General features: G+C 61.9%; 4 protein-coding genes across 10 annotated transcripts; 2 read left to right on the top strand and 2 right to left on the bottom strand.

Annotated features, from left to right (window-relative positions):
* Positions 1-15: 15 nt before the first annotated feature.
* On the top strand, positions 16-3709 carry TMEM198 (transmembrane protein 198). 2 transcript variants are annotated; one of them, XM_010713652.3, is made up of 4 exons: positions 16-1265; positions 1368-1943; positions 2064-2272; positions 2425-3709. In XM_010713652.3, the coding sequence occupies exons 1-4, from the start codon at positions 917-919 to the stop codon at positions 2569-2571; spliced, it is 1281 nt and encodes a 426-aa protein (XP_010711954.1). In that variant the 5' UTR covers positions 16-916; the 3' UTR covers positions 2572-3709. The 2 variants fall into 2 exon arrangements, with proteins under 2 accessions (XP_010711954.1, XP_003207667.2); XM_003207619.4 differs by having other exon boundaries at positions 19-1265; positions 2064-2254.
* OBSL1 (obscurin like cytoskeletal adaptor 1) lies at positions 1851-16307 on the bottom strand. 4 transcript variants are annotated; one of them, XM_010713654.3, is made up of 28 exons: positions 16016-16305; positions 14171-15202; positions 13638-13907; positions 13301-13561; positions 12872-13177; positions 12679-12774; positions 12502-12579; positions 12140-12415; positions 11788-12060; positions 10442-10714; positions 9982-10257; positions 9630-9902; positions 9076-9351; positions 8710-8985; positions 8289-8564; positions 7930-8211; positions 7120-7395; positions 6768-7043; positions 6429-6695; positions 6086-6355; positions 5751-6017; positions 5335-5601; positions 4983-5095; positions 4704-4857; positions 4460-4621; positions 4263-4367; positions 3925-4191; positions 3471-3793 (listed from the first exon to the last, which is right to left on the bottom strand). In XM_010713654.3, the coding sequence occupies exons 2-28, from the start codon at positions 15159-15161 to the stop codon at positions 3786-3788; spliced, it is 6915 nt and encodes a 2304-aa protein (XP_010711956.1). In that variant the 5' UTR covers positions 15162-15202; positions 16016-16305; the 3' UTR covers positions 3471-3785. The 4 variants fall into 4 exon arrangements, with proteins under 4 accessions (XP_031410058.1, XP_010711956.1, XP_010711955.1 ...); XM_031554198.1 differs by lacking the exon at positions 3471-3793 and adding an exon at positions 1851-1937 and having other exon boundaries at positions 12502-12774; positions 16016-16307; XM_010713653.3 differs by having other exon boundaries at positions 12502-12774.
* Positions 16308-16872: 565 nt separating this feature from the next.
* INHA (inhibin subunit alpha) lies at positions 16873-19156 on the top strand. Its single transcript, NM_001303163.1, is given in 2 exon segments — positions 16873-17236; positions 17956-19156. Coding segments are annotated over 2 exon segments (990 nt in total). The 5' UTR covers positions 16873-16980; the 3' UTR covers positions 18690-19156.
* A 557-nt stretch (positions 19157-19713) lies between these two features.
* LOC100549421 (gap junction gamma-1 protein-like) lies at positions 19714-22496 on the bottom strand. Of its 3 annotated transcripts, none has more exons than XM_010713650.3 (3): positions 22059-22496; positions 20640-21831; positions 19714-20552 (listed from the first exon to the last, which is right to left on the bottom strand). In XM_010713650.3, exons 2-3 carry the CDS (start codon positions 21805-21807, stop codon positions 20545-20547), a joined length of 1176 nt encoding a protein of 391 aa, XP_010711952.1. In that variant the 5' UTR covers positions 21808-21831; positions 22059-22496; the 3' UTR covers positions 19714-20544. The 3 variants fall into 3 exon arrangements, with proteins under 3 accessions (XP_010711952.1, XP_010711951.1, XP_010711950.1); XM_010713649.3 differs by lacking the exon at positions 22059-22496 and adding an exon at positions 21938-22052; XM_010713648.3 differs by lacking the exon at positions 22059-22496 and adding an exon at positions 21942-22052.
* Between the last annotated feature and the right edge of the window lie 42 nt (positions 22497-22538).

Raw genomic sequence — 22538 nt, 5'->3', positions numbered from 1 at the left:
AGGCAGGCACCCGCCCCCGGGGATTAGGGGCTGCGTTTAGCCCGCCCCGCAGCCGGCGGCGGGCGGTTTGCAGCCGGCGGGGCGGTGGGGAGCGCTGGGGTGGTTCACCGGGATGCATTTGTGCCAGGGATGGGGCATGCTGCGCTGGCATAATTACAGACCGGTAACGCTTGGGGGGTGGTTGCTTTGAGGCTGCTGTAACGTGGCACTCAGAAGGATAATCGGTGACATTATACAGGTCCCAAACAAACTGAGCCTGGAAGCGTGTCCCAGGAACAAAGAGGTGTGGGACCAGGCCACAGGTGGGAGCGGGCAGACAGAGGGCTTAATTGGGCTTAAGCCGGAGCTGGATCCGTCTTTGCAAGGGATTATGACCCCTCCGTCTGTGCAGGCACCGCAGGAGCAGGGCACCCCCCAGCCCCGTCCTGACCCCTGGGTCAGTGTGAGCAGGGCACAGGGTAGGGGGCAGCAGCTCCCATCAGCCTCATGGGTCGGTGTGGGGCCGGGTCGGGCACACGGACCTGCTTTCCATAAGGACACTGCAAGCTGGAACGGAGATGAAAAATAGCCAGAAATATGATTAGAGGATTGGCGAAAATGCCTTAGAGTACAAGCGTTAAGAGCTCAATCTGTTTAGCCTATAAAAATAGAAGATTGAGGGGTGACTTAATTACTGAGCATAATTACTTCCCAGGCAGAAAATGCCAGGTAGTGGCAGGCTCTCCCATCCAGCAGGGAAAGGCAGCAGCAGGAGGGACAGCAGCAGGAGGTGGACGCTGTCCCCCTGCACCTTTTGTCCCTAGCCCAGCCGTGATGGAGCCATTTTCCCACGGATGGGTGCTGGGATTTGGGGCAATTGTCTGAGCTTGGCACAGAGCCTGGCTGGTGTCTGGGCCAGGAGCATCCCAGGGATGGGATGCGGGGCTGCAGCCTTCTTTACAGTGGGATGGAGGATCGAGTGGGCCCCATTGGAGGGGCTCACTGCATTCCCTCTCTTCCCCCCTCTCTCTGCAGCCGGAGCTGGTACCAGGGCATGGATTTGCCCACGAGCGATGGGACAGGAGCAAAGCTTTTGATGCCTCTCCCAGGACTCCCCAGAGCCATGACTGCAACTGTGCAGACGCTGCGCTTCAAGCTGCTGCCGCACGACACAGGCCAGGAGTGGACGCACAGCTGCCAGCAGGAGATAGAGCGCCGCTACCAGGTGGTGCCCTCTGTGGTGTGTGCCATGTGCTGCCTCTTTGGGATCATCTACTGCTTCTTTGGTGAGCCAGGCTGGGGCATAGTAGCTGGAGAGTGAGCAGGGAGGGGGAAATAGGGGCTCCTGGTGGCCGTGCCCGCCGCTGACTGTGGTGGTCTCTCCGCAGGTTACCGCTGCTTCAAGGCTGTCATGTTCCTGACGGGACTGATGTTCGGCTCCATCATCATCTTCATGCTGTGCTACAAGGAGCGGGTGCTGGACACGCAGCTGAGCGTGGAGGCATCAGTGGGCATCGGGCTGGGCATTGGAGTGCTGTGCGGGCTGGTCACCATGCTGGTGCGCAGCGTCGGCCTCTTCATGGTAGGGCTGCTGCTGGGGCTGTTGCTGGCGGTGGCCACGCTGGTGGTGATGGAGCAGTTCTACCACCCGCCCACGGTGTGGATCCCCATCGCGTTGCTGCTGGGTGTGGGGATGCTCTTTGCCGTGCTCACCCTGCAGTGGCAGCGTTTCTTCACCACCCTCTCCACCGCCGTCTTCGGCAGCGCCATTATGACCGTCACCGTCGATTACTTCATCGAGCTCTTCCTGCTGGTGCAGTACATCTACGAGCGCATCAAGGTGGCCCCTGCTCGCCCTGTGTGCTGGTACAGCTGGGTCATCCTGGGCGTCTGGCCGCTGCTCACTGTGCTGGGTGTCCTGGTCCAGTGGAAGGTCACGGCCGAGGGCTACTCTCACACTGAAGGTGAGCGGAGGTTGGGGGAAAAAGGGAGAGGGTGAGGTTGGACACGATATTGGGGTGCCACCAGCGGGTGGTTGGGGTGCGACAATGTTTTGAGGTGCTGACCACCCCGCTGCCCCACAGTGATCATCAGCCGGCAGCAGCGCCGTGTGCAGCTGATGCGCATCAAGCAGCGGGAGGACCGCAAAGAGAAGAAGAAGAAGCGGAGGCCCCACCACCCACCGCCCCACCAGCACAAGGCCCACCCGCCTGAGCCTGCCTACCGCCGCAAGCCCAACCCCGTGCGCCGCTTCGATGGGGACGTGCTCTCCCCAGTGAGTCCCGCACCCAGGGTAGAGATCTCCCCAGGCCTTGGCCGGCTCTTCCTTCTGCAGGGACGGGATGGGATGGGTTGGGATAGGATGGGATGGGACAGGATGGGATAGGATGGGACAGAGCGGGCCAGGAGCAGAGCCCGCTCACCATCTGCCCTTTTCTTATGCAGAGCTACATCCAGAGTTTCCGAGAGCGGCAGACGGGGCCATCTCTCAACAGCCTCATCGCCAGCTCCCATGCCGTGGTGGACCTGGACTATGACTGCAGCTCCACCGTGCCCCTCACCACAGGCTCCGGCCCTGCCATGCGGGTATAAGCCAACCCAGTGACCTCGAGTGACACCAGCACCCCAGCCTGCTCCCACAGACCTCTTTGGACACATGGGGCTGTTCCTTCAGCCTCAGGGCTGTGGAGGCTACGGATGGAGAACCTTCCTAGGGCAGCATGGGACTCATCTCGGTGAGCCCAGGATGCCCGCGGGACTCAGCCATGCTGGGGACACCCCCAGGCAGAAACTCAGCCCATGGATTGGGGCTACGAGCACCCGTGGACTCACAGAATGTGGTGTGAGCAGCTCTGCTGCACGTTTCCCCATGGCCTGGGCACACTCCTTCTGTACCCTGACACCCTCCTTTCCATGTTCAAGCCCTCCCAGAGCAGCTCCCCGTGCCTGCTCCTTCCCCATCACACCCCACAGTGACTCCCCAAGTGCCTGTCCCCATGTCCCTTTTTCAGAGAGCAGCTCCCCAAGCCCCTGCTCCCACCGTGACTACCCTGAGCATGTGTGCCCCATCCCGCCCCAGGCAGCACTCCCAAAACTCTGCCTTTAGGGGTTCCTGCCCTACACACCTTCCTTGCCCCCAGAGCAGCTTGCCTGCGTCCCTATTTTCCTGGGCTGAAGTGGGGCAGACTTGGGCAGAGGCTGCCAGGGCATGGGGCTGCTGCTGTGGGGTTACAGCACTGGGGCTCTGCCCCACCCGGGCACTGTGCGCACTCCCCTGAATGTTTTGATGGGAGCAAGGACACAGTCTTCAGGCAGAGACTGGGCTGCTCCAGGGACCCCCTGGCATCACAGGCCATCGCTGTTTTGCTGGCGACTGGATTTTATAGCAGCTGGGGGGCCCTGCGGGCAGCACCTCTGCAGGGCAGGGCAGGAGCCCCTGCTCAGAGCATCGCTGCGGACAGAGGCTCCCACCTTGTATATACTTCTCTTGCTGTGATTTGTATTAATTTATTACGGAGTGAGCCAGGACCTCCCCGCAGGCGGGATGTGGGGGGACCAGAGTGGGGTGCCCCTGGTGCTGTCCTGTCCCCGGCTGCCACCCCAGGAACTGCATGTTTCTGCCACACCGTCTCTGCAGCGCTGCGCAGCCGCCGTCCCCCTTTTCAGCCTCTTTTGTAAATGTGCCAAACGCTGCTGAGGCCACGGCCACACAGTAAAGAGCCTTTCAGAACTGCTGTGCCAAGGTGTGGGCTGTGCCGGGGGGCTGGGGGACATGAGGTCCGTGCACTCTGTGTGCACCCCAGCTTCTAACTCCCTGCAGGGACAAAGTGTGTTGGGGAGCAGGGGGAGCACAGGCCCCCACCCAGGGATCAGATCCCCAAAGCAGGAGTGGATGGGACAGATGGGCACGGGTGCCAGTGCCACTGCATCCCTCTACATGCTCACCTTCCACCAGGAGCCGCGCAGTGGAGCGGTCGTCGAAGGCATCGCAGGTGTACGAGTCCTCGTCCTCAGGTCCCACACAGTGGATGATGAGTGTGCGGTAGCAGTCCAGGTTGCAGATCTCATACTTATCTCCGGCAAAGATCTCGGTGTCCCCGCGCAGCCAGCGCACACGGCCCCGGGCGTGTGACACCATGCACTCCAGCGTCGCCTTGTGCCGCGCCAGCACCGTCTTGTCCCGCAGCGGCTTCACAATGCGGATGGGCAGCACTGGGGCACAAGGGGGGGACATCAGCATCTGCCCCCCATGGCCTCATGGTGCCACCCTGCACGCCTGCTACCTTCCACCTTCAGGCTGGCCTCTGATCTGGCTTTCCTGGCTGCAAAACGGATGGCACCCTCATCCTCAGGGCGCACGGTGCAGAGCAGCAGGAAATGCCGTGTGCCTGGAGAGGGGGGTGGAGATGGTTGGGCACATTGAATCCCCAGCCCCAAAATGGGGTATGGGGCACGCTGCCCAGTGTGGGAGGCACAGCACCTTCTTGCCGTATCTTCACCGTGCTGGACACCTTGATTTTCTCCCCATCATGGAACCACTCGCCCAGAACGTCACCATGGGACACCTCACACGTGAACACGGCATTGTCACCTTCCTGCACACAGGCATCTTGTAGCTCCTGCACTATGTGGACCTGGTGCTCTGCAGGACAGGGACACAGTGCTGGGGCCAGCTGGGTGCCAGTCCCTTCTGTGGCATGAAGCTGGGCAGCCAGCAACCATACCATGGACACGCAGTGTGGCGGAGGCCCGGCAGTCACCTGCCTCACAGGTGTAGATGCCGGCATCGGACAGCGCACAGCGGTTGAGCTGCAGGAGGCGGCGCCGACCCACAGAATACATGCGGCAGTGGGGGCCCGGCTGCAGCTCCATCCCGTCCTGTGTAGGCAGTGTGGTCAAGGTCAGCTGGGTTGGTGCCCCCTGCTCTGCGCACAGCCTTGCAGAGAAGGTGGCACCTGGGGGATGAGGCCGTCAGCCTGGATGGGGAGGACATGAGCTCTCACCTTGAGCCACTTCACCTCAGCACTGGGACGGGACAGCTCGCATTCGAAGGTGGCAGCCCCTGCCTCCGGAACCTCCAGGTCCTGCAGGAGCTTCACCATGCTGATGGGAGGCTCTGAGGGGAGACAGTGTGGTGGGAAGGGTCAGTGAGGGAAATGCACTGGCACTGGGGCACAGGGACAGAGAGCAGTGCCTGGGGTATCTCAGCAGTGAGTAGGGGTGACCTTTCCCTGGGCACTTCTACAGGCAAGCTCCCCACTGCTAAGCACCCATCTCCACAATGGGAAGGTTGTGTGCCCTGCTCAGCCTTGGCATCACACCCCCAGTGCTGTACCCCATTACCCAGTGCCGTACCCCGCACGAGCAGGCGGGCGCTGCAGCGCAGAGTGTCAGCAGTGAAGGTGATGGTGCCTGAGTCCTCCAGTGCCAGCCCCTCCAGTGTCAGGCTGTGAGTACAGCCTGTGGCGCTGACCCGGCACCTGGCACTGGGCTTCACCCGCACACCACCACGTGTCCAGACCCCTGGCACACCGGCGTGGGACAGCTCCAGCAGAAAGGTGGCTGTTTGCTTCTCAAAGGTCTCCACGTCAGCCAGCGGCCTCCGGATTGACACTTTCTGGGCTGCGAGGGATAGGGACAGTGCTGATGAGTGGTGCCCTAGCTCAGAGCCCCTTATTCCCAGTCCTTGCTGGAGCAATCCCCAAATACAGTCCTTGTTCCTGGGCACCCCGTAGCATCCTGTCAGTAGGATGATCCTGCAGGGTACTCACGCTCCACACTGAGCTTGCCCTGTGTGCGGTCGTGCAGGCTCTCGCAGCGGTAGGTGCCACGGTCAGAGGGGCTGACACTGCAGATGGTGAGGGTGCGCCGGCATCCCGACTCACACATCAGGTACTTGTCGCTGGGCTGCAGCAGCACGCCTTGCTTCAGCCACTGCACTTCAGCTGCCTCATGGCTCACCTCCACCTCCAGGCACACATCCTGCTGCTCCTCTGCCACCACGTCCCGCAGCTTCTGCACAAACAGCACCTGCGCCTCTGCACGGATGAGGGGATCATTGCGCAGCCCTTTAGATGCCCCATTGCCCTGTCTCTATCGTACTCACCCTGCACACTGAGCCGGGCCGTGCTCAGCAGCCCCTCGGCATTGGCTGTCACTGTGGCCGTGTCACCTGGCTGGCAGCCCCGTATGGTGAGGCTATGGCACAGCCCACTTCTGGCCACCTGCAGCCGCTCGCTGGGCACGACTGGCCGCCCATCCAGCTGCCATGTCACCGCCACGTCCTCAGGGGACACCATGCACTTGAAGGTGGCATCGTCCCCCTCCAGCACTGTCAGGCTCTGCAGCTCCACAATGATCTCCACCACTCTGCGCACTGAGTGCAGCCATCAGGGCACATGCCCATAGCACAGGGTTTTGGGGTACCCAGCCCATGGGATAATGCTTACCCTGCACTGTCAGCATGGCCAGCGTGCGGTCATCGTTGGACTCACAGCAGTACTCCCCAGCATCCTCAGGCCCGACACAGCTCAGCACCAGCGAGCGCTCCCGGCCTTGCACCCGGACCTTGCGGCGCGCATCAGGCTCCAGCACCCGCCCATCCTTCAGCCACACTACATCGCCACGGGCCTTGCACAACTCGCACCACAACACCACTGTTTCACCCTGCCGTGCCCGCACATCCGAGAGCCCACGCAGGAACTTCACCTGCAACTCTGCACAGACAGCCATCAGCGTGCACATACCCCCAGCACCATGCTGTACATCCCCCTGCCACCAGTGCTCACCCCGCACACTGATGTCAAACTGCATCTGGTCATCAGGGGACAGGCAGGTGTAGACTCCAGCATCCTCCTTGGCCACATTGCTGAGGACCAGGCTGTGCACACGGCCATCACACCGCAACTGGCAGCGCTCGCTGGGCACCATGAGGTGCCGGGGGCAGAGCCAGGTGATGTCAGCTCGCTCCTTGGACACGACAGCTGAGAGCACGGCACTACCACCCTCCAGCACCAGCAGCTTCTCCCGCTCCTTCTGCTTGTTCACAAACAGCACCGGTGCCTCTGCACCAAGAGCAGAGCTCAGCCCGGGGTTGGGGACATGGGTCCTGCTCTGCAGGGGACATCTCCATAGGCTCACCTTTCACATGCAGCGTGAAGTATACTTCATCGTCTCCAGCATCGCAAAGAAAGGTGCCGGCATCCCCCAGTTCCACTTGCTTGATGGTGAGGCTGCGTGCTGGACCCTCGCTGCACACCAGCAGCCGCCCACCTGAGAGCAGCATCTGCCCATCCTTCTGCCACTGTGCGGCCGCTGTCTCTGGGGACAGCTGGGCCACCAGTGTCACACTGTCTCCCTCCTGCACCTCCAGCGGGCTCTGTGCTTCCTCCTTGTTCACAATGCGCACAGCCTGGGCTGGGAGACATGGGCAGGGGTGGCACTGCTGATGGCAGGGATGGTTGCAGTGCCCACTGGTATGATTTAGGGACTTGAGTTGCCGTGGGGCTAATGGTGATCATGGTGGCACTAACTGGGGGTCTCTGTGGGACAGGCTGACTGAGGCTGGCAGCTAAGGTCCCTCTGGGTAAGGGATCCCAGCAGGGATGCTGGCAGAGCCCACTTCTGCATCCTTCCCAGCTGCTGAATTAAGGCCATTGATTTTTGCCCCTCACCAGCCCCAGGCCTTTCTGGGAGCTGGGATACGCGCACAGCCTGCTGATACAGGCCGTGCTGATAAAGGCCTTGCTGAGCTCAGCTCTTGGCAGCCAAAGCAGGAGGAGAGGCGCCTGGGAGCCTGCCAAGGATAAATTTAACCAGCCCCCGCTTGGGGGAGGTGGAAGGCGTGGATCTGATGGCCCTGACCTGCCCCTTCCAGGCTGACAGTTCTTTGGGGACAGGGCTCTCACCCTCACCTAGTGCTGCCACCCTGCTTCTGCCACCTCCGCTCACCTGCCACCTCCACGCTCGTCACCATGCGGTCGCTGGCAGCATCACAGACGTAGTACCCTGAGTCGCCCGGCTGTGCCCCGCGCACAGTGAGCTCCCGTAGTGCCCCATGGGCCACAATGCACACCCGCTCCCCTGGCTGCAGCTCCTGGCCATCCCGCAGCCAGCGCACGGCAGCATTGGGCTGGGACAGCTCACAGGCCAGCACCAGGTCCTGCCCAGCCACCAGGCAGCGATGCTCTGTGGTGCCCATATTCCCCACGATTCTCACTGGTGGCTCTGGGGCTGGAGAGAGACACACCGTGACACTAGGTGCTTGCCTGCCCATTCAGCCCATCTCCACTTCATATGCTCCCTGTTACCTTCCACAGTGACACAGAAGATGACACTGTCGTCTTGGGTGTCACAGAGATACTCCCCCGCATCCCCATCTGTGGCACCCAGGATGACAAGTGCCCGGCGCTGCCCATCCTCCTCCAGCCGCACGTGCCCCGTGTCCTGCAGCTTCTCCCCGTCCTTGTACCACTTCACCTCCCCATGGGCGTGTGACAGCTGCACCTCCAGCACCAGATCCTCCATGGCCCGGCAGCGTCGGCAGGTTGGCAGTGCATCCCTCTCCAGGATCCTGACTGGAGGGTCTGTGGCACCGCTCGCCAACAGAGCCACCGTTAGCATTGGCCAGGAGCCCCCACGTGAGAGCAGACCCAGAGTGGGATCCTAAGGGGAGCGAGTTGCTGCTACCCTGCCCTATCTATGCACCCAGTGCCCCAGGTTCTCTCTCACCTGACACCTGGACAGTGAACGTCACCGCATCATCAGCCGCATCGCAGAAGTATTTTCCAGCATGCTCAGCTTGGGCAGCAGGGATGAGCAAGCGACGGTGGGCACCATCCTCCTCCAGCACCCAGCTGCCCCCTGCCTCCAGCTGGACACCCTCCCTGGCCCAGCACACGGGTGCATCAGCACGGGACAACTCACAGGACAGCATCACTGTCTCCCCTGGGGACACCTTCACAACAGGTGGAGGTCTCTGTGGCTGCAGGATCTTCACTGGGGGCTCTACAAGGACAGCATGGCACTGGTGCAACACGACACAGGAGATGAGGGGGGAGGGGGCACCCAGGGTGGTACCGGGGCTTCCTTGCTAACCTGTCACCTTGACATCGAATGAGACAGCTTCATCCTTGCTCTCACAGATGTACTCCCCTGTGTCCTCAGCACTGCTCCTGGGGATGAGCAGGCTGCGCCAGGCACCATCCGCCAGCAGCCGCAGGTTGTCGGTCTCATCCACCTCCAGCCCATCCTTGAACCAGCGCACGGTAGCATCGGGCACGGACAGCTCACAGCACAGCTCCACGTGCCCTGGCGCCAGCACTGGCAGCTCCAGCGAGCGCTGCGCAGGGTGCAGAATCCTGACTCGTGGCTCTGCCAGGGCACAAAGGAAGGAGGTAAGGATGCACATATCCCTGCTTACCTCCACTGCAACCCTAACTGCAGGGCTGTGCAGGTGCCGGGGCACTGCCTCTTGCCCCAGCACAGTGATGCAACAGCTGGAAGGCAGGAGCGGAGGGAAAATGTCCCGTGCAAGCAGAGGTGCACATATGCTTATTGTGCACAAGTGTCACAGCCAAGAGGCCCTTCCAGAAGCCCATAGATCAGCAACAGCACACTTCCCCACGTGCTGTCCCAGCTGTGTCACCCACCTGCCACCATAACGTGATAGGAGGCAGCAGTATCTCCGGTGTCACAGATGAACTCTCCTGTATCCTGTGGGCAGGCGCAGGGCAGCACCAGGCAGCACCGCGGCCCCTCACGCTCCAGCACCAGGCTCTCGCCCTCCTCCACCTCCTCCCCATCCTTGTACCAGCGCACCGAGGCCTCGGCATGGGACAGCTGGCACCACAGCTCCACACGCTGCCCGGCCACATAGGTGTGTGGGGTCTCCTCATTGGAGCTGACAATCCTTACTGGTGCCTCTGCACGGGACAAAAGGCTCAGTGTTGTGACATGGAGTGGGTGAGCCTCATGCAGAGATGGGCAACACTGGCAGCTCACCGCTCACGGTCACCACAAAGCTCACGGTGTCATCCCCAGCATCGCATGTGTATGTCCCTGAGTCTGATGGCACAGCCGTGGGGATGTGCAGCCTCCGCCAGCATCCCTCTGACTGGATCCCCAGGGTCTCGCTGGGCACCACAGCCTCACCATCCTTCAGCCAGTGCACAGGGGCATCCGCTGGGCTCACCTTGCACTCCAGATGCAGTGGAAGCCCCACCAACAGCTCCTGGAGCTGCTGAGCATCAGGCACTGGGGCGATGCAGGCCTGCGGGGCTGGGAGAACCAAGAGAACAGGGTACAGCTCACTGCCAGACTCACACACAGAGGCGCTGCAGAGGCATGGCTCTGTCCCAGAAAGGATGGAGCAGGCCACCCAGCTGAGAAGCTGCATCCTGTGATGAGGCAGCTGGGCATGCAGTCAGGGCAAAGGGGAGAAGGGGAAGAAATGGGCACCCACCTGCCACCCTGATGCTGTAGAAGACAGAATCACCACCCACGTCGCAGACAAACTCCCCTGTATCCTGCGGGCGGGCGCAGGGCAGCACCAGGCAGCACCGTGACCCCTCACGCTCCAGCACCAGGCTCTCGCCCTCCTCCACCTCCTCCCCATCCTTGTACCAGCGCACTGGGGCCTTTGCACTGGACAGCTGGCACCACAGCTCCACACGCTGCCCGGCCACATAGGTATGTGGGGCCGCCTCGTTGGAGCCCAGGATCCTCACCGGTGGCTCTGCACAGGGATTTGGGGCTCAGCATGTTGCATGGAGGAGTACTGACGATGAGCATGCAAAGCCCTGCATTGCACAATGGCTTCACTTGCTCCTTCTTTTCAGGCTGCAAGCCACTACCTTTCCAACATTCTGCATGGCACAGGTACTGGGGCTGCCCTGCTGGCTCATGCCGTGCTGCCTGGCAAGGGACACCATAGTGTCCCCATTTCTGCTGCCAGCACTGTGCCATGGGTGCTCAGGCTGATTCAGTGACCTGCCCTTGTCCCTGCCCTGTGCCGGGTATCCATGCTGTGACCACGCTGAGATGTTTTGGTTGCCTCCAGTGCTTGGTGCCAGCACATAGCAGTGCATTGTGGCATGCAGCCAGCCTGCAGGGCCTGACCTGCCCCACGCCGAGCCTGCATCCGCCCTGCTCCCAGATCAAACACTGTGACCACAGGGGCTGCTAGAAGCAATCACATCGCTCCAGATGCTGAACCTGAAACCCACTACCTCCTGTTGGGGTCTGCCATTTCCCCATGCCCTGGAAGCCCCTCAGAGCAGCAAGCGGCTTTAATCCATTGGAAAGTGGGCAGTGAGCCTGCAGTATGGTCAGCCAGAGTGAGATGGGCTGGAAGCTCCAGCACGTCCATCCCTGCCCTTAACTTCTGTGCTGAGCACCATCAGCTGTCAGGTTGAGGCTGTATGCCTGCAGCCCTGCTACCTTTCACTAAGTCAGCCCCCATGGCCTTCTTGTTTGTGGGGCTGTGGATTTGGGGCTGGCAGCAGGAAGCCTTTCACTCCTTTTCAGGTCTCATTATCTTTTCCCACCTGAGCCACCAACAGCCAGGGAGCTGCTGTGTGGTGCTGCTGCCAACAGCTGGTCACTGGTAGCCAGGCAACTGCTAATTTTTAGGGCAGCAATTACCACTGTCCATCAGTGTGGCGTCCAACTGCGAATTGCCCTGTGCCAGGTGCTGGCTGCCCCACCTCTATTTTTAGGCACTGGAGTCATGCTTACCAGGCAGCAAATACCATTTTTGCAGGGATTCACAGTGCCCAGTGCCATGCACCCCTCTCACCATGCACTCACCTGCCACCGTGATAGTGTAGAAGACAGAGTCACCACCCACGTCGCAGACAAATTCCCCTGTGTCCTGCGGGCGGGCGCAGGGCAGCACCAGGCAGCACCGCGACCCCTCACGCTCCAGCACCAGGCTCTCGCCCTCCTCCACCTCTTCCCCATCCTTGTACCAGCGCACCGAGGCCTCGGCACGGGACAGTTGGCACCACAGCTCCACACGCTGCCCGGCCACATAGGTGTGTGGGGTCTCCTCGTTGGAGCTGACAATCCTTACTGGTGCCTCTGCACGGGACAAAAGGCTCAGTATTGTGACATGGAGTGGGTGAGCCTCATGCAAGGACGGGCAACTCCAGCAGCTCACCGCTCACGGTCACCACAAAGCTCACGGTGTCATCCCCAGCATCGCATGTGTATGTCCCTGAGTCTGATGGCACAGCCGTGGGGATGTGCAGCCTCCGCCAGCATCCCTCTGACTGGATCCCCAGGGTCTCGCTGGGCACCACAGCCTCACCATCCTTCAGCCAGTGCACAGGGGTATCCGCTGGGCTCACCTCGCACTCCAGCAGCAGCGGCAGCCCCGCCAGCAGCTCCCGGAGTCGCCGTGCTTCAGGCACTGGAGCGATGTGGGCCTGTGGGGCTGGGAACCCACGTAGAGGGGTAAGAAATGTGGGAGGTGCTTCCCACCTGCTGCTCTTTGACTTGTGGGATGCTGGGTGAGCTCACCTTGCACATGCAGCGTGGCCGAGTCCCGCACACTGCTGGCCACAAAGGTGACATATGCACCATTCTCTCTCAGGCTTGCTGAGCGGATGAGCAGCGAGTGTTCCGTCCCACAGTGCTGCATACTGAAGCATCCACTCTCCTCACTTTGCAGCCTTTTGCCATTCAGGAACCACTCACCCTGCACCGTGGCTGACAGCTCCACAGAGAAGCGCGCATCCTCACCATCCCGCACCCATGCATCCTGCAGGCCCCTCTCCAGTCGCACAGCTGGCACTGCAGCACAGCATGAGCTCAGCTCCACAGCGTGTGAGCACCTGGCACCACACAGCTCCCATGCTCCCACCCGCATGGAGATCCTGTGTCCCCTCACCGAGATGCACACAGCCAGGAAATTCCACAGGGTCACTGCGGCCGTGCTTGTTGACGGCACAGACTCGGAAGCAGTAGTCAGCCTCGCGGGGCACACTGTTGCCCAGCACCTGCACGCGGCCAGGGAGCTCAGTGCTCAGGCACTGCACCCAGCTGCCACCCGCTGCCTCACGCCGCTCCAGAATGTAGGTACTGGGCGAGCGATGGTGCACATCGGGTGCAGGGCACCACGTCAGCAGGGCTGCGTTGCTCTGCTCCGTGCTCAGCTGGGCTGCCATCGGTGCACTGGGAGGGTCATGCTTCACACCTGGAACACATGGTGCAGTGGGGATTGGAAGGTGCCATCCCATCTCTCTGCCATTTCAGACCTTGGTGAATGGGGAGAATGGAGGGTGCGGGGAGGCCCCATGCAATCCAGCCCAGTGCTTACACTTGACACGGAGCTGGGAGGATGTCAGTGACTCCCCGACAGAGAAGCAGATGATGCCCGCATCCTCACGGGTGACGTGCACCAGCACCAGGAGGTGTGTCCTGCCAAAGCTCTTCAGCACGGTGCGTGGTGACTCGTGCAACTGCAGCCCATTGCGGCTCCAGCAGATCCCCTCCATGGCCTCCCGCGTCTCCACACAGAAAGCCGCATTCTCTCCTTCCATCACATCCAGTTTCCGTGGCAGCCTCTTCACAATCAGCCCTAGGAGAGGAGACATGTGAGGGCAGGGGGACACTGGAGCTGCATTATGGGAAGGCAGAGCTGGGCCCACCCCCACCTCGGACGGAGACCTCAGCAACACTGCGGCCCCGGTCTTTCATTTGGCAGAGGTAGACGCCGTCGTCGTCGGTGCGGGCATCGCGGATGGTCAGACGCCTCACCACACCGCACTCCTCCATCACGTACTTGTGACTGGGCTGCAGCTCCCGGTCCTCCAGGAACCAGGAGGTGGGGATGCTCCCCAGTGGCACCTGGCACTCCAGGACTGCATCCTCCCGCTCTGCCACCTCCACGTCCTCCAGTGGCACCTGGAACCGCAGCCGGTGCTCTGTTGCCAGGAGAGATGGGAGCTGAGGGTGCTCAGCATCCTCCTGCTCGGCACCCTCCCAGCCCCCTGAACACCACCTCTGGGAGCACCCATGTATCCCCGCATTCCTCCCATGTCGGCAGCACAGCCGTGAGGAAAGGATATGGCAGCCCCCAACAGCTATTTTGGGATGTGGCAGCTGGGCGGGAGGCATTCGGTATGGGGCCTCAGGGAGTACAGCCCCCGTGCAGGGTATCCAGCATGGCCCCAGGGTGCACACCTACCCTTCACCTGCAGCTGCACGGCACTCAGTGTCTGCCCGGCTGTGTTGGAGGCGGTGCAAACATACAGCCCCTGGTCCCGGGGCCGGCAGTACAGCACCTTCAGGATGAAGTAGCCCTCGCGGTCCTCGTAGACCAGATGCCGGCGGCCGGGGGCCACGACCTTGCCATCCTTTTGCCAAATGATCTCTGGCTTGGGCTTGCCGGTGACATAGCAGCGGAACTTGGCGTGCTTCCCCGCACTGACAGCAAACACCTTGGCTCTTGGTGTGCCGTTGGGTGCTGGTGCCCAGGTGTCGGTGCTCACGTGCCGCGGTCCCCGTGGTTGGGTGCTGTCAGAAGGGGAGCACCAGGGCTCCACCAGGAGCACAGCTGCAGCCAGAGCCTCCTTGGAGCCGCTGCGTGCCCGGCACACATAGACCCCTGCGTCCGGGGGTCGGACTCCAAACAGCTTGAGGTAGTGCCAGTCCTCAGGCTGCCGGCCCACTGCAAAGTGGCTGCTCTCGAAAAGGTCACACAGCCTGCAGCCATCCTTCTCCCACTCCAGCAGCGGGCAGGGTTGCCCCAACACTCGGCATGAGAAGGTCACATCTTCCCCACGGCACACCCGCACCGATGAGGGTCCCACCAGGAAGGTGGGAGCTCGGCCACCAGCATGGCCTTCCTCCTCCTCCTCCTCCTCCTGCTGATGCTCCCCAGCCTCCACTCGCAGCGTGGCGGCAGCATAAGTCTCACCAATGCAGTTCTTGGCCTTGCAAACATAGAGGCCGCTATCCTGCGGGGTGACGCAGGACACTCGTAGGCTGTACACATCCCCCTTGGCCTCCACACTGAAGCGGCCTGAAGGCTGGATCGGGGCTGTGTCCTTCTCCCAGAGGACGCTGGGCCGGGGGTCACCTGCGATCTGGCACCTCAGCATGGCGTCGGTGCCGCTTTGTGCCGTGAAGGCGCGTGGGTAGGCCAGGAACCGGGGAGCTGCCCCGTGGCTCTCCATCACCCTGGGATTGGGGCAGGAGGAGAGCCAGGAGCTTCAGCCTAAGGACAGAGTGGAATCAGGCTGTGGTGCAAGACATCCCACCCAGAGCAACACTTCATTATGCCTCAGCTGGGAGGTGGGACCTTCCCACGGGGCACGGGGCTCGCTGTGTCCCTGCAGTGCTGGGGATGGGGTTGGCTGAGGAAGAATGGGTCCCAGCATGGCCCTTCCCCACCCGCTGGGGCATTCCTGCAGTATCGGGTGGTGGCAGAGCCGCATTCCTTCTGCATCTGGGCTGGCTCAGTGCACAGGTGCTGATTAGAGGCTGTCATGGGGCTGGAGGCATCCAGACGCATCCGGGTGCTTCCTGCCCGGCTCAGCGGGGTGCATGGGAAGAGGGGTCCTGTCTGAGCGTGGTCCCAACTCCAGCCCCTGCATGTCCAAGGCCAGGACTGGACATCACCGCAGGGTGCAGAGGGACAAATGAAGAACAAGTCCTGCTTTCGGAGAGTACCACCTCCATGCCCAGTGCTGCAGGTACCCATGCCTATGCACCATGCCCATGCACCATGGGCAGCAGTAGTGCTCCGTGCTTGGAGCCTTTCTTGGGCAAGCGTAAACCTCAGCCCCTGCCCGTGCTGCGGCCAGGGCAGCACAGAGGCTTCTCTGCCCCCCTCGGGGACAAAGAGAAACCCAGATATTCCCTGGTTGGGCTGAAGGGGAACGTGGGACAGAACTCATCCCTGGGGGCCAGGGCCAGATTCCCCCCTCCAAGCCACACCAGCACACACAGCCCCACAGCTCAGCCCCCCCTTGGCCTCCCCCTCCTCCGATCACCCTGCCCAGCACCATCTCCTGCCTCAGGCACCCACCTCACACCAACACCTCTGTCCTGCAGCTCCTGGTGCCAGCACCCCACTCTGCTGCTCGCCCAGCTCTGCTCCCCAACGTCAGCATGCAGGGACTGACCGTTAGGAATGCCTGCAGCTGCCGTCCCCAAAAATACCCTCCGATGACACGCCAGGATGATAAGACTGAGCCTGCTCCATGCAGTGCCTCGACGGGGCAGGGCTGCCCTATGTATAGCACCAGCAGGCAGGCAGCACAGCAGCAGTGGGGTGCAGCAGACCTGCATGGTGTGGGGTGAGATGGGTGTGGGTTCAGCCCATGGCAATGCGCTGTGCACAGCACGCAACATAGAGATGGGATATGCTGCAGCCAGCCAGCCCAAGTGACACTGTGAGCCCCTTCTCCCGTAACTGCCACAGTGTCCCAACCTCTATCTGATGCTGTCCCCAGCCATGGCCTATCCCCAAGCAGAGGCTCCCTATTCCCACCTTTCCTAGTGTTCCCAGTAGCCCAGTTGCTGTGGCAATGCCACTGCTTGCATTCTTGGGGCGTCCCATTCCTACCCACTGTGAGGGCACCCAGCCTGCCACCCCCATGTGCCTCCCGCACTGTTGCTCTGCCCAAAGTGCACCCTCAGCCTCCCGCTGGCCCCCAGACTCCAGCATGGAGGCACCCAGCCACAGGCCCCCACACCCCTTCCATCCCTGCCTGCCCCCAGCCCCACACACTCACCACTCCAGCAGCATGCACCCCACCCACCCCCTGCCTGGGCGCCGTCCCCCCCCAGACCACACTGTCCTTGCAGTCCTCACATTCCAGACGTCTCAGTGCTTTCACTGCCCAGAGATAATATTCACGGCAAGCAGACATTTGCGTCAGTGTCAGATACGTCTCAATGCCACCCTGCCCCAGGGGCAGCGCAGTGGGCAGACTGGCTGGGCTGGCAAGTAGGAGCCCACGGCAGAGCCTCTCAAGCTGCCCCACAGCCATGCTGCTTCTCCTGCACCTGCTGCCTGCTGTGCTGCCTGCCAGTGCCCTGGGCAGCTGCACCGGGGCTGGTGTCGACCGGCAGCTCGTCCTGGCCAAGGTGCGGGCACGGGTACTGGAGCACCTGAGCCCCCCAGCCAAGCAGGAGCTCCAAAAGGACGTGAGGAGGGTGCATCGTAGAGATGTCCTTGAAGAAGTGGAGGTGCTACCTGAGGAGCAGGAGGACACATCCCAGGTGATTCTCTTCCCTTCCACAGGTAAAAGCCCTGGTGGGATGGAGAGCATGCAGGGGGTGAAGTGGGTGCTGCTTTGGGGCAATGGGGATGTGGCAGGGCCAGGTGGCCAGGGAGGTGACATAGGAAAGTGCCCAGAGGTGGAACACGGAGATGGGGAGGGCTTAGGAGCAGGCAGGGCTGGACACTGGAGTGGGATGGTAGAGAATGGGGCAGGATGTTGGGAACGGGATGCTAAGTGATGGGGTATGATGCTGAAGGATGGAGTGGGATGCCTAGGGATGGGGCTGCAGTAGGATGCTCAAGGTTGCAACAGGATACTCGGGGTTGCAGCAGAGTGCAGGACAGAGCAGGGCACAGTGGAATGGGTACACCATCACCAGACCATCCCAGGGCATGGGGGGGCTTGGTGACCTCACTAGGCAGCTCAGCCCACCCTGGCCATACAAAGCAGGCGGCTGAATCCCCCTTCCCAAAGCCACGGGATGCCAGGTGCCACAGCTCTGCCTGGCTGGCAGCACGAGCCAGGCAGAGCCTTGCACAGGGCTGGATCTGCTGCAGGGTTCGGCTGGAGAACACAGAGCAGTACGTGCCGTGTGGCACTGGATGTCATCAGCTCCCCTTTGTCTGCAGCAGGGTAACCTGCCTGTGCCCATGGACGTCCCCCACGGCACCCGCGGGTGTCCCCCATTCCCTATCCCCACACTGTGGCATTGCACTCTTGAGCCACTCTTTCCCCACAGATGTGCCGTGTGAGCCCACACAGCCAGATAAGCTGCTGGAGGAAGAAGGCATCTTCACTTACCTCTTCCAGCCCTCGGAGCACGCCCTGAGCCGCACGCTGACATCCGCCCAGCTCTGGTTCTACAGCGGCCCCTCAGCTGCTTCCAACCACTCAGCCCCTGCTGTGCTGACCCTCTCACTGCAGGGCAGGGTGCCGGTGGTGGCCACAGCGTCGCAAACACCAGAGCACTGGACGGTGTTTGACTTTGGCCCTGACGCGCTAACCCAGCTGGCACAGCCGCTCTTCGTGCTCCTGGTGCGCTGCCCCAGCTGCCCCTGCCTGGCCGATGGGGACAAGATGCCCTTCCTGGTGGCCACCACCCGTGCCAAGGCAGCTGGGCGGGTTCGTCGCTCCACCGTGCCCTGGTCACCAGCTGCACTCAGCCTGCTGCAGCGCCCATCGGAGGATGTGGCCGCCCACACCAACTGCCGCCGGGCGTCCCTCAACATCTCCTTCGAGGAGCTGGGCTGGGACAATTGGATCGTGCACCCCAGCAGCTTCGTTTTCCACTACTGCCACGGGAGCTGTGCCGAAGGCCATGGGCTGAGCCACCGGCTGGGTGTGCAGCTGTGCTGCGCCGCTCTGCCTGGCACCATGCGCTCGCTGCGCGTCCGCACCACCTCTGATGGTGGCTACTCCTTCAAGTATGAGACGGTGCCCAACATCCTGGCGCAGGACTGCACCTGTGTCTAGTGGCTGGCACAGCATGGCTGAACCCACCTGGGTCTCCCTGCTGCCTCTGGACTGCCCCAGTGCCAGATGATGAGCCCATCCCACGGATGGAGGAGTCGCTCACATGGGCACTGCACAGCCCAGGGCAGGGAGAGGGACCCAGGTGAAAGTTTTGGTGGTGCCACCCTCCCTGTGACAGCTGGGGTTTCATGGTTCCAGGCTGTGTGGGTACTGCAGCCCTGCCCTAGAGCTGTGCCCTGCAATGGTAGCCCAGTGCCTGGAGCCAGCTCACCTACATCTCTCCTCCCACAAGAAAGACAAGCTGCAGAACACAGCCACCTCCCCCTGCTCCCAGGAACAGGACAGAGACAAATGGATGTGCCAGGGCATGTCCACACTGGGGCTCACACAGGTGGCGAGGCTGGTGGCACGCAAGCAACAGCAGAACCTGTTTGCAAGATCAGTGAGGCAAGATAAATAAACCTGCTTTCTTTACAAAAGCAACACCCGCTTCCATCAGAAACAGCCTCGGAGGCAGTGCGGTTATGGAGTGGGGTGCAAACCCAGAGGCTTTGGGCTGGAGGAGGGAGGGGAAGGGCAAGCTGCAGGCACTCAGCAGCATAGTACGGTGCTCTGCAAGGGGCCCAGCTCTGCTCCAGCATCCCAGGGAGGGGACTGGTGGAAGCGCCAGGGCTGATCCATCTGTCCCTCCAGCTGCATCGGGATGGGGAGCACAGGGAAACCCTGCTGAATCGACAGCTGCGCAGGAATGTGGTAATTGGAGCAATCCTACTCCCGCCACGCCATCAGAGGCTGCCTTTGGCCGAAGCTGCCTCCGCACAGTTGGAATGACTGAGTCACCCTGGGCCAAGCAGGGCGTCCCCATCCCACCACCATCAGCCCCACGCAAGCAGCTGGCCCGCCCAGCCCATCTGCGCAGGATCCCCTTCCCCACCCCTTCCTCCCAGAGGACCGGATGCAGAAGTTCAGTACAAAACGTCTCCAGGCTTTACTGAATATAGATATTAAAAAAAAAAAAAAAAATAAAAAAGGAAAAAAAAGTCACGATTACCCAAGTACAAAACAATGCTACAAAATTCACCGCGTGACCCATGAGATGATCAGAATGCCCGAGTGTCTCCCCACCGACCTGCTCTGGGCACTGCACAGACGCACACAGGGCTCCCAGCCCCACACCAGGCTGGAGAGGATTGGCTTTGGTCCAAAGCCCAAGCAGAGCTGCCGGCAGGGAAGTGGAGGAGATGGGAAGGACAAACACAAACCCCTGTGCTCCCTAAAAAGAGCAGCCTGGAGAGGGGGAAGCTGAAGGGGAGCCGAGAGGGACCCTGCGCAACCCACATGTGCTCACTCTATGGGCACCCCCCAGCAGTGGTGCCACTGGGATACATCTCTCACAGTCCCTGCTGTGAGCTCTACTTCAGGCTCAGTGCCAGCCCGTGGTGCAGCCTCACCAGCCAGACCTGGGTGCAGTGTGAGCATTCTTACTGCTGTCGTGACCCGCACATGCACAGAGAGGGCAGGGGAGGCACGAGTCGGGGGTGCTGTGGGCACAGGGCATGGGAAGGGACGTGGGGATACAACAGGAAACAGGGAGGGGAGGAGTGGGCTCAGAGTGGGAATCGGGAGGGGTGTATAAAAATGCCAGGGTGCACGCTGCTGAGTTTATAAAAATGTACAAAAATAAGATATTCCTTTTTTTAAAAAAAATTAAGAACAGTGAAGGAAGGTTCCCCAAGCCCCTGTCCCCATCGCTGCCCACCGGGATGGAGATGCCCCAAGCAGCCCCACCGGGCAGATACATGTCACCATCCCATGCTGTGTCACACCATTGTCCCGCACCGTCCGTCCTCATCGCTCACAGCCCTGTGGGAACAAGATGCAGATCAGCGGCCATCCTGGGGTGCCCCACCGCCCCACCCCACCCACCAGAACCTGGTCCCCCAGGCTCACCTGTGCTGCGCTCGCAGCCGCCACCCTTCTCGTGCGCCAGGTTGAGGCGGTTCTGCTCGGCAGCCATGCCGTTGGCCTCGGGGCTGCTGCTGCGCGAGGGGCTGGGAGCCCGGGGGGGCGGCTGCAGGTGGAAGGCCATCTCCAGGTGCTCCTGGGCCAACCGCAGGTGCTCACGCAGCCGCTCCAGCTCGTGCTCGCGGGGAGCGCCAGCCAGGGCGAAGTGCTCGGTGGCCGAGTTGGCCAGATTCTCCCGGTAGTCCAGCTTGCCGTCGGGCAGCGGGGCTTTCAGCGGCTCCTTCTTCAGGGAGTGGTAGGTGGGCGGTGCACTGGGGGGCTTCTTGGTGTAGTGCAGTGCAGGGCTGCTGGTGGGTGGGCTGTTGGGCTGGCTCAGCGCATCGCGGATGCGCCCCACACCCAAGTGCAGGAGCTCGCAGATGTTGAGGAAGAGGCAGAGCCCGCTGACGGCGTACATGATGAGCAGGAAGATGGTTTTCTCGGTGGGGCGCGAGACGAAGCAGTCGACCATGTGCGGGCAGGGGCTGTGGCTGCACACGTAGGAGGGGCTGACCTTAAAGCGGAACAGCAGGTACTGCCCGAAGAGGAAGGCCGACTCCAGCAGCATGCGGCACAGCAGCTGCAGCACATAGGCACGCATCAGCCCGTCCTGCTTGATGCGGCGCCGGCCGTCGTGCTTCTCGCCACCCTCAGTGCCCTTCTCCTTCTCCACCTCGATCTCCTCGAAGATCATGGGGTCCTCTTCATTATCGTCCTCCGCCTCCTCGTAGTCCCGCCCGGCTCCACGCCGCACCACCGGCATGCGGCCGCGCTGAGTTGCCGGTGCCCGGCGCCGTGAGGACTCAGGCATGCGGGCAATGCGGTGCATGGCAAAGCCCAGGTAGAGCACTGAGGGGGTGGCCACCATGATGATGTGGAAGATCCAGAAGCGGACATGGGAGAGTGGAGCGAAGGCGTTGTAGCAGACGTTCTCGCAGCCTGGCTGCTGCGTGTTGCAGACGAACTTGCTCTGCTCATCGTAGTAGATGGACTCGCCCCCCACAGCCGTCAGCACGATCCTGAAGATGATGAGGACGCTGAGCCAGATCTTGCCCACGAAGGTCGAGTGGTTGTTGATCTCCTCCAGGAGCCGCGTCAGGAAACTCCAGCTCATCCTGGCCAGGCAGTCAGCTCAGCCCTGTGGGAAGGCAGGCAATGAGCCACAGAGCAGGCAGCAGCGCATCTTACCCGGCCCCCCAAAGGCAGCAGAAGCCCCCACGCAGTGCCTACATCCCATCCCTTACCTACCGGTGACTCCCAGGCTCTGTATAGCATAAAGGTGAGGGCACCAGCAGCCGCCAGCACCTCCTCTCCTACTGCCAGCAGCCAAGATGCGGGAAGTAGGGGAAAAGCCGGGACACTCACCAGTACCGGACAGGATGTATCTGGGGGAAGAGTCACCACGGCAAGGATAAACACAGGAGCAGGGCAGTGCCGGCTCTGGCGGGCGAGGGGACAGCCCCGTGGAGCCAGGCACTCGTCTGCCACCTGGTCCCAGGGCCGTGCCGCACCACGTGGCTCGGGCACGGCGAGGGAAGTGGAGCACGAGGGACCAGGGTGACGGCAAGGGGCAGCACGAGGCAGGCAGGGAATTGCACAAAGTTGCAGCTGACGCCAGATGTCGGGGAGGAAATTGCGGGGAAAGCACAGCAGTTTCTAGCCAGATCCGCGGGGAGACGGCGCACAGCCCAGCCGCCGGCGTGGGGCCGATGCGAGGGCGGCAGGTGGCGGCTTCGCAGACCGCCCCGAGAGATCTCTCCTGCCGCTATTGTTCTGCTCCGAGCCTCGCACCAGCGATGGGCACGCACCGGCACCGGGACTCCGCCAGCCCCGAGCGACGGGCGC

The sequence above is a fragment of the Meleagris gallopavo genome, chromosome 7, assembly GCF_000146605.3.
Source record: "Meleagris gallopavo isolate NT-WF06-2002-E0010 breed Aviagen turkey brand Nicholas breeding stock chromosome 7, Turkey_5.1, whole genome shotgun sequence".
NCBI lineage: Eukaryota > Metazoa > Chordata > Aves > Galliformes > Phasianidae > Meleagris > Meleagris gallopavo.
Note: the sequence above shows the minus strand (reverse complement) of the source record. Positions and strands in the feature narration are given on the sequence as shown.

Bases quoted from the DNA above. Each gene is read 5' to 3' on its own strand.
- TMEM198 (XM_010713652.3), top strand. From the start codon at position 917: ATGCGGGGCTGCAGCCTTCTTTACAGTGGGATGGAGGATCGAGTGGGC. The intron at 1,266-1,367 runs GTGAGCCAGGCT...GTCTCTCCGCAG, and splicing joins GATCATCTACTGCTTCTTTG to GTTACCGCTGCTTCAAGGCT. The intron at 2,273-2,424 runs GTAGAGATCTCC...TTTCTTATGCAG, and splicing joins CAGTGAGTCCCGCACCCAGG to AGCTACATCCAGAGTTTCCG.
- OBSL1 (XM_010713653.3), bottom strand. From the start codon at position 15,161: ATGGAGAGCCACGGGGCAGCTCCCCGGTTCCTGGCCTACCCACGCGCC. The intron at 9,352-9,629 runs GTGGGTGACACA...GTGCCCTGGCAG, and splicing joins CTATCACGTTATGGTGGCAG to AGCCACGAGTCAGGATTCTG. The intron at 8,565-8,709 runs GTGAGAGAGAAC...GCGGTGCCACAG, and splicing joins GTTCACTGTCCAGGTGTCAG to ACCCTCCAGTCAGGATCCTG.
- LOC100549421 (XM_010713650.3), bottom strand. From the start codon at position 21,807: ATGAGCTGGAGTTTCCTGACGCGGCTCCTGGAGGAGATCAACAACCAC.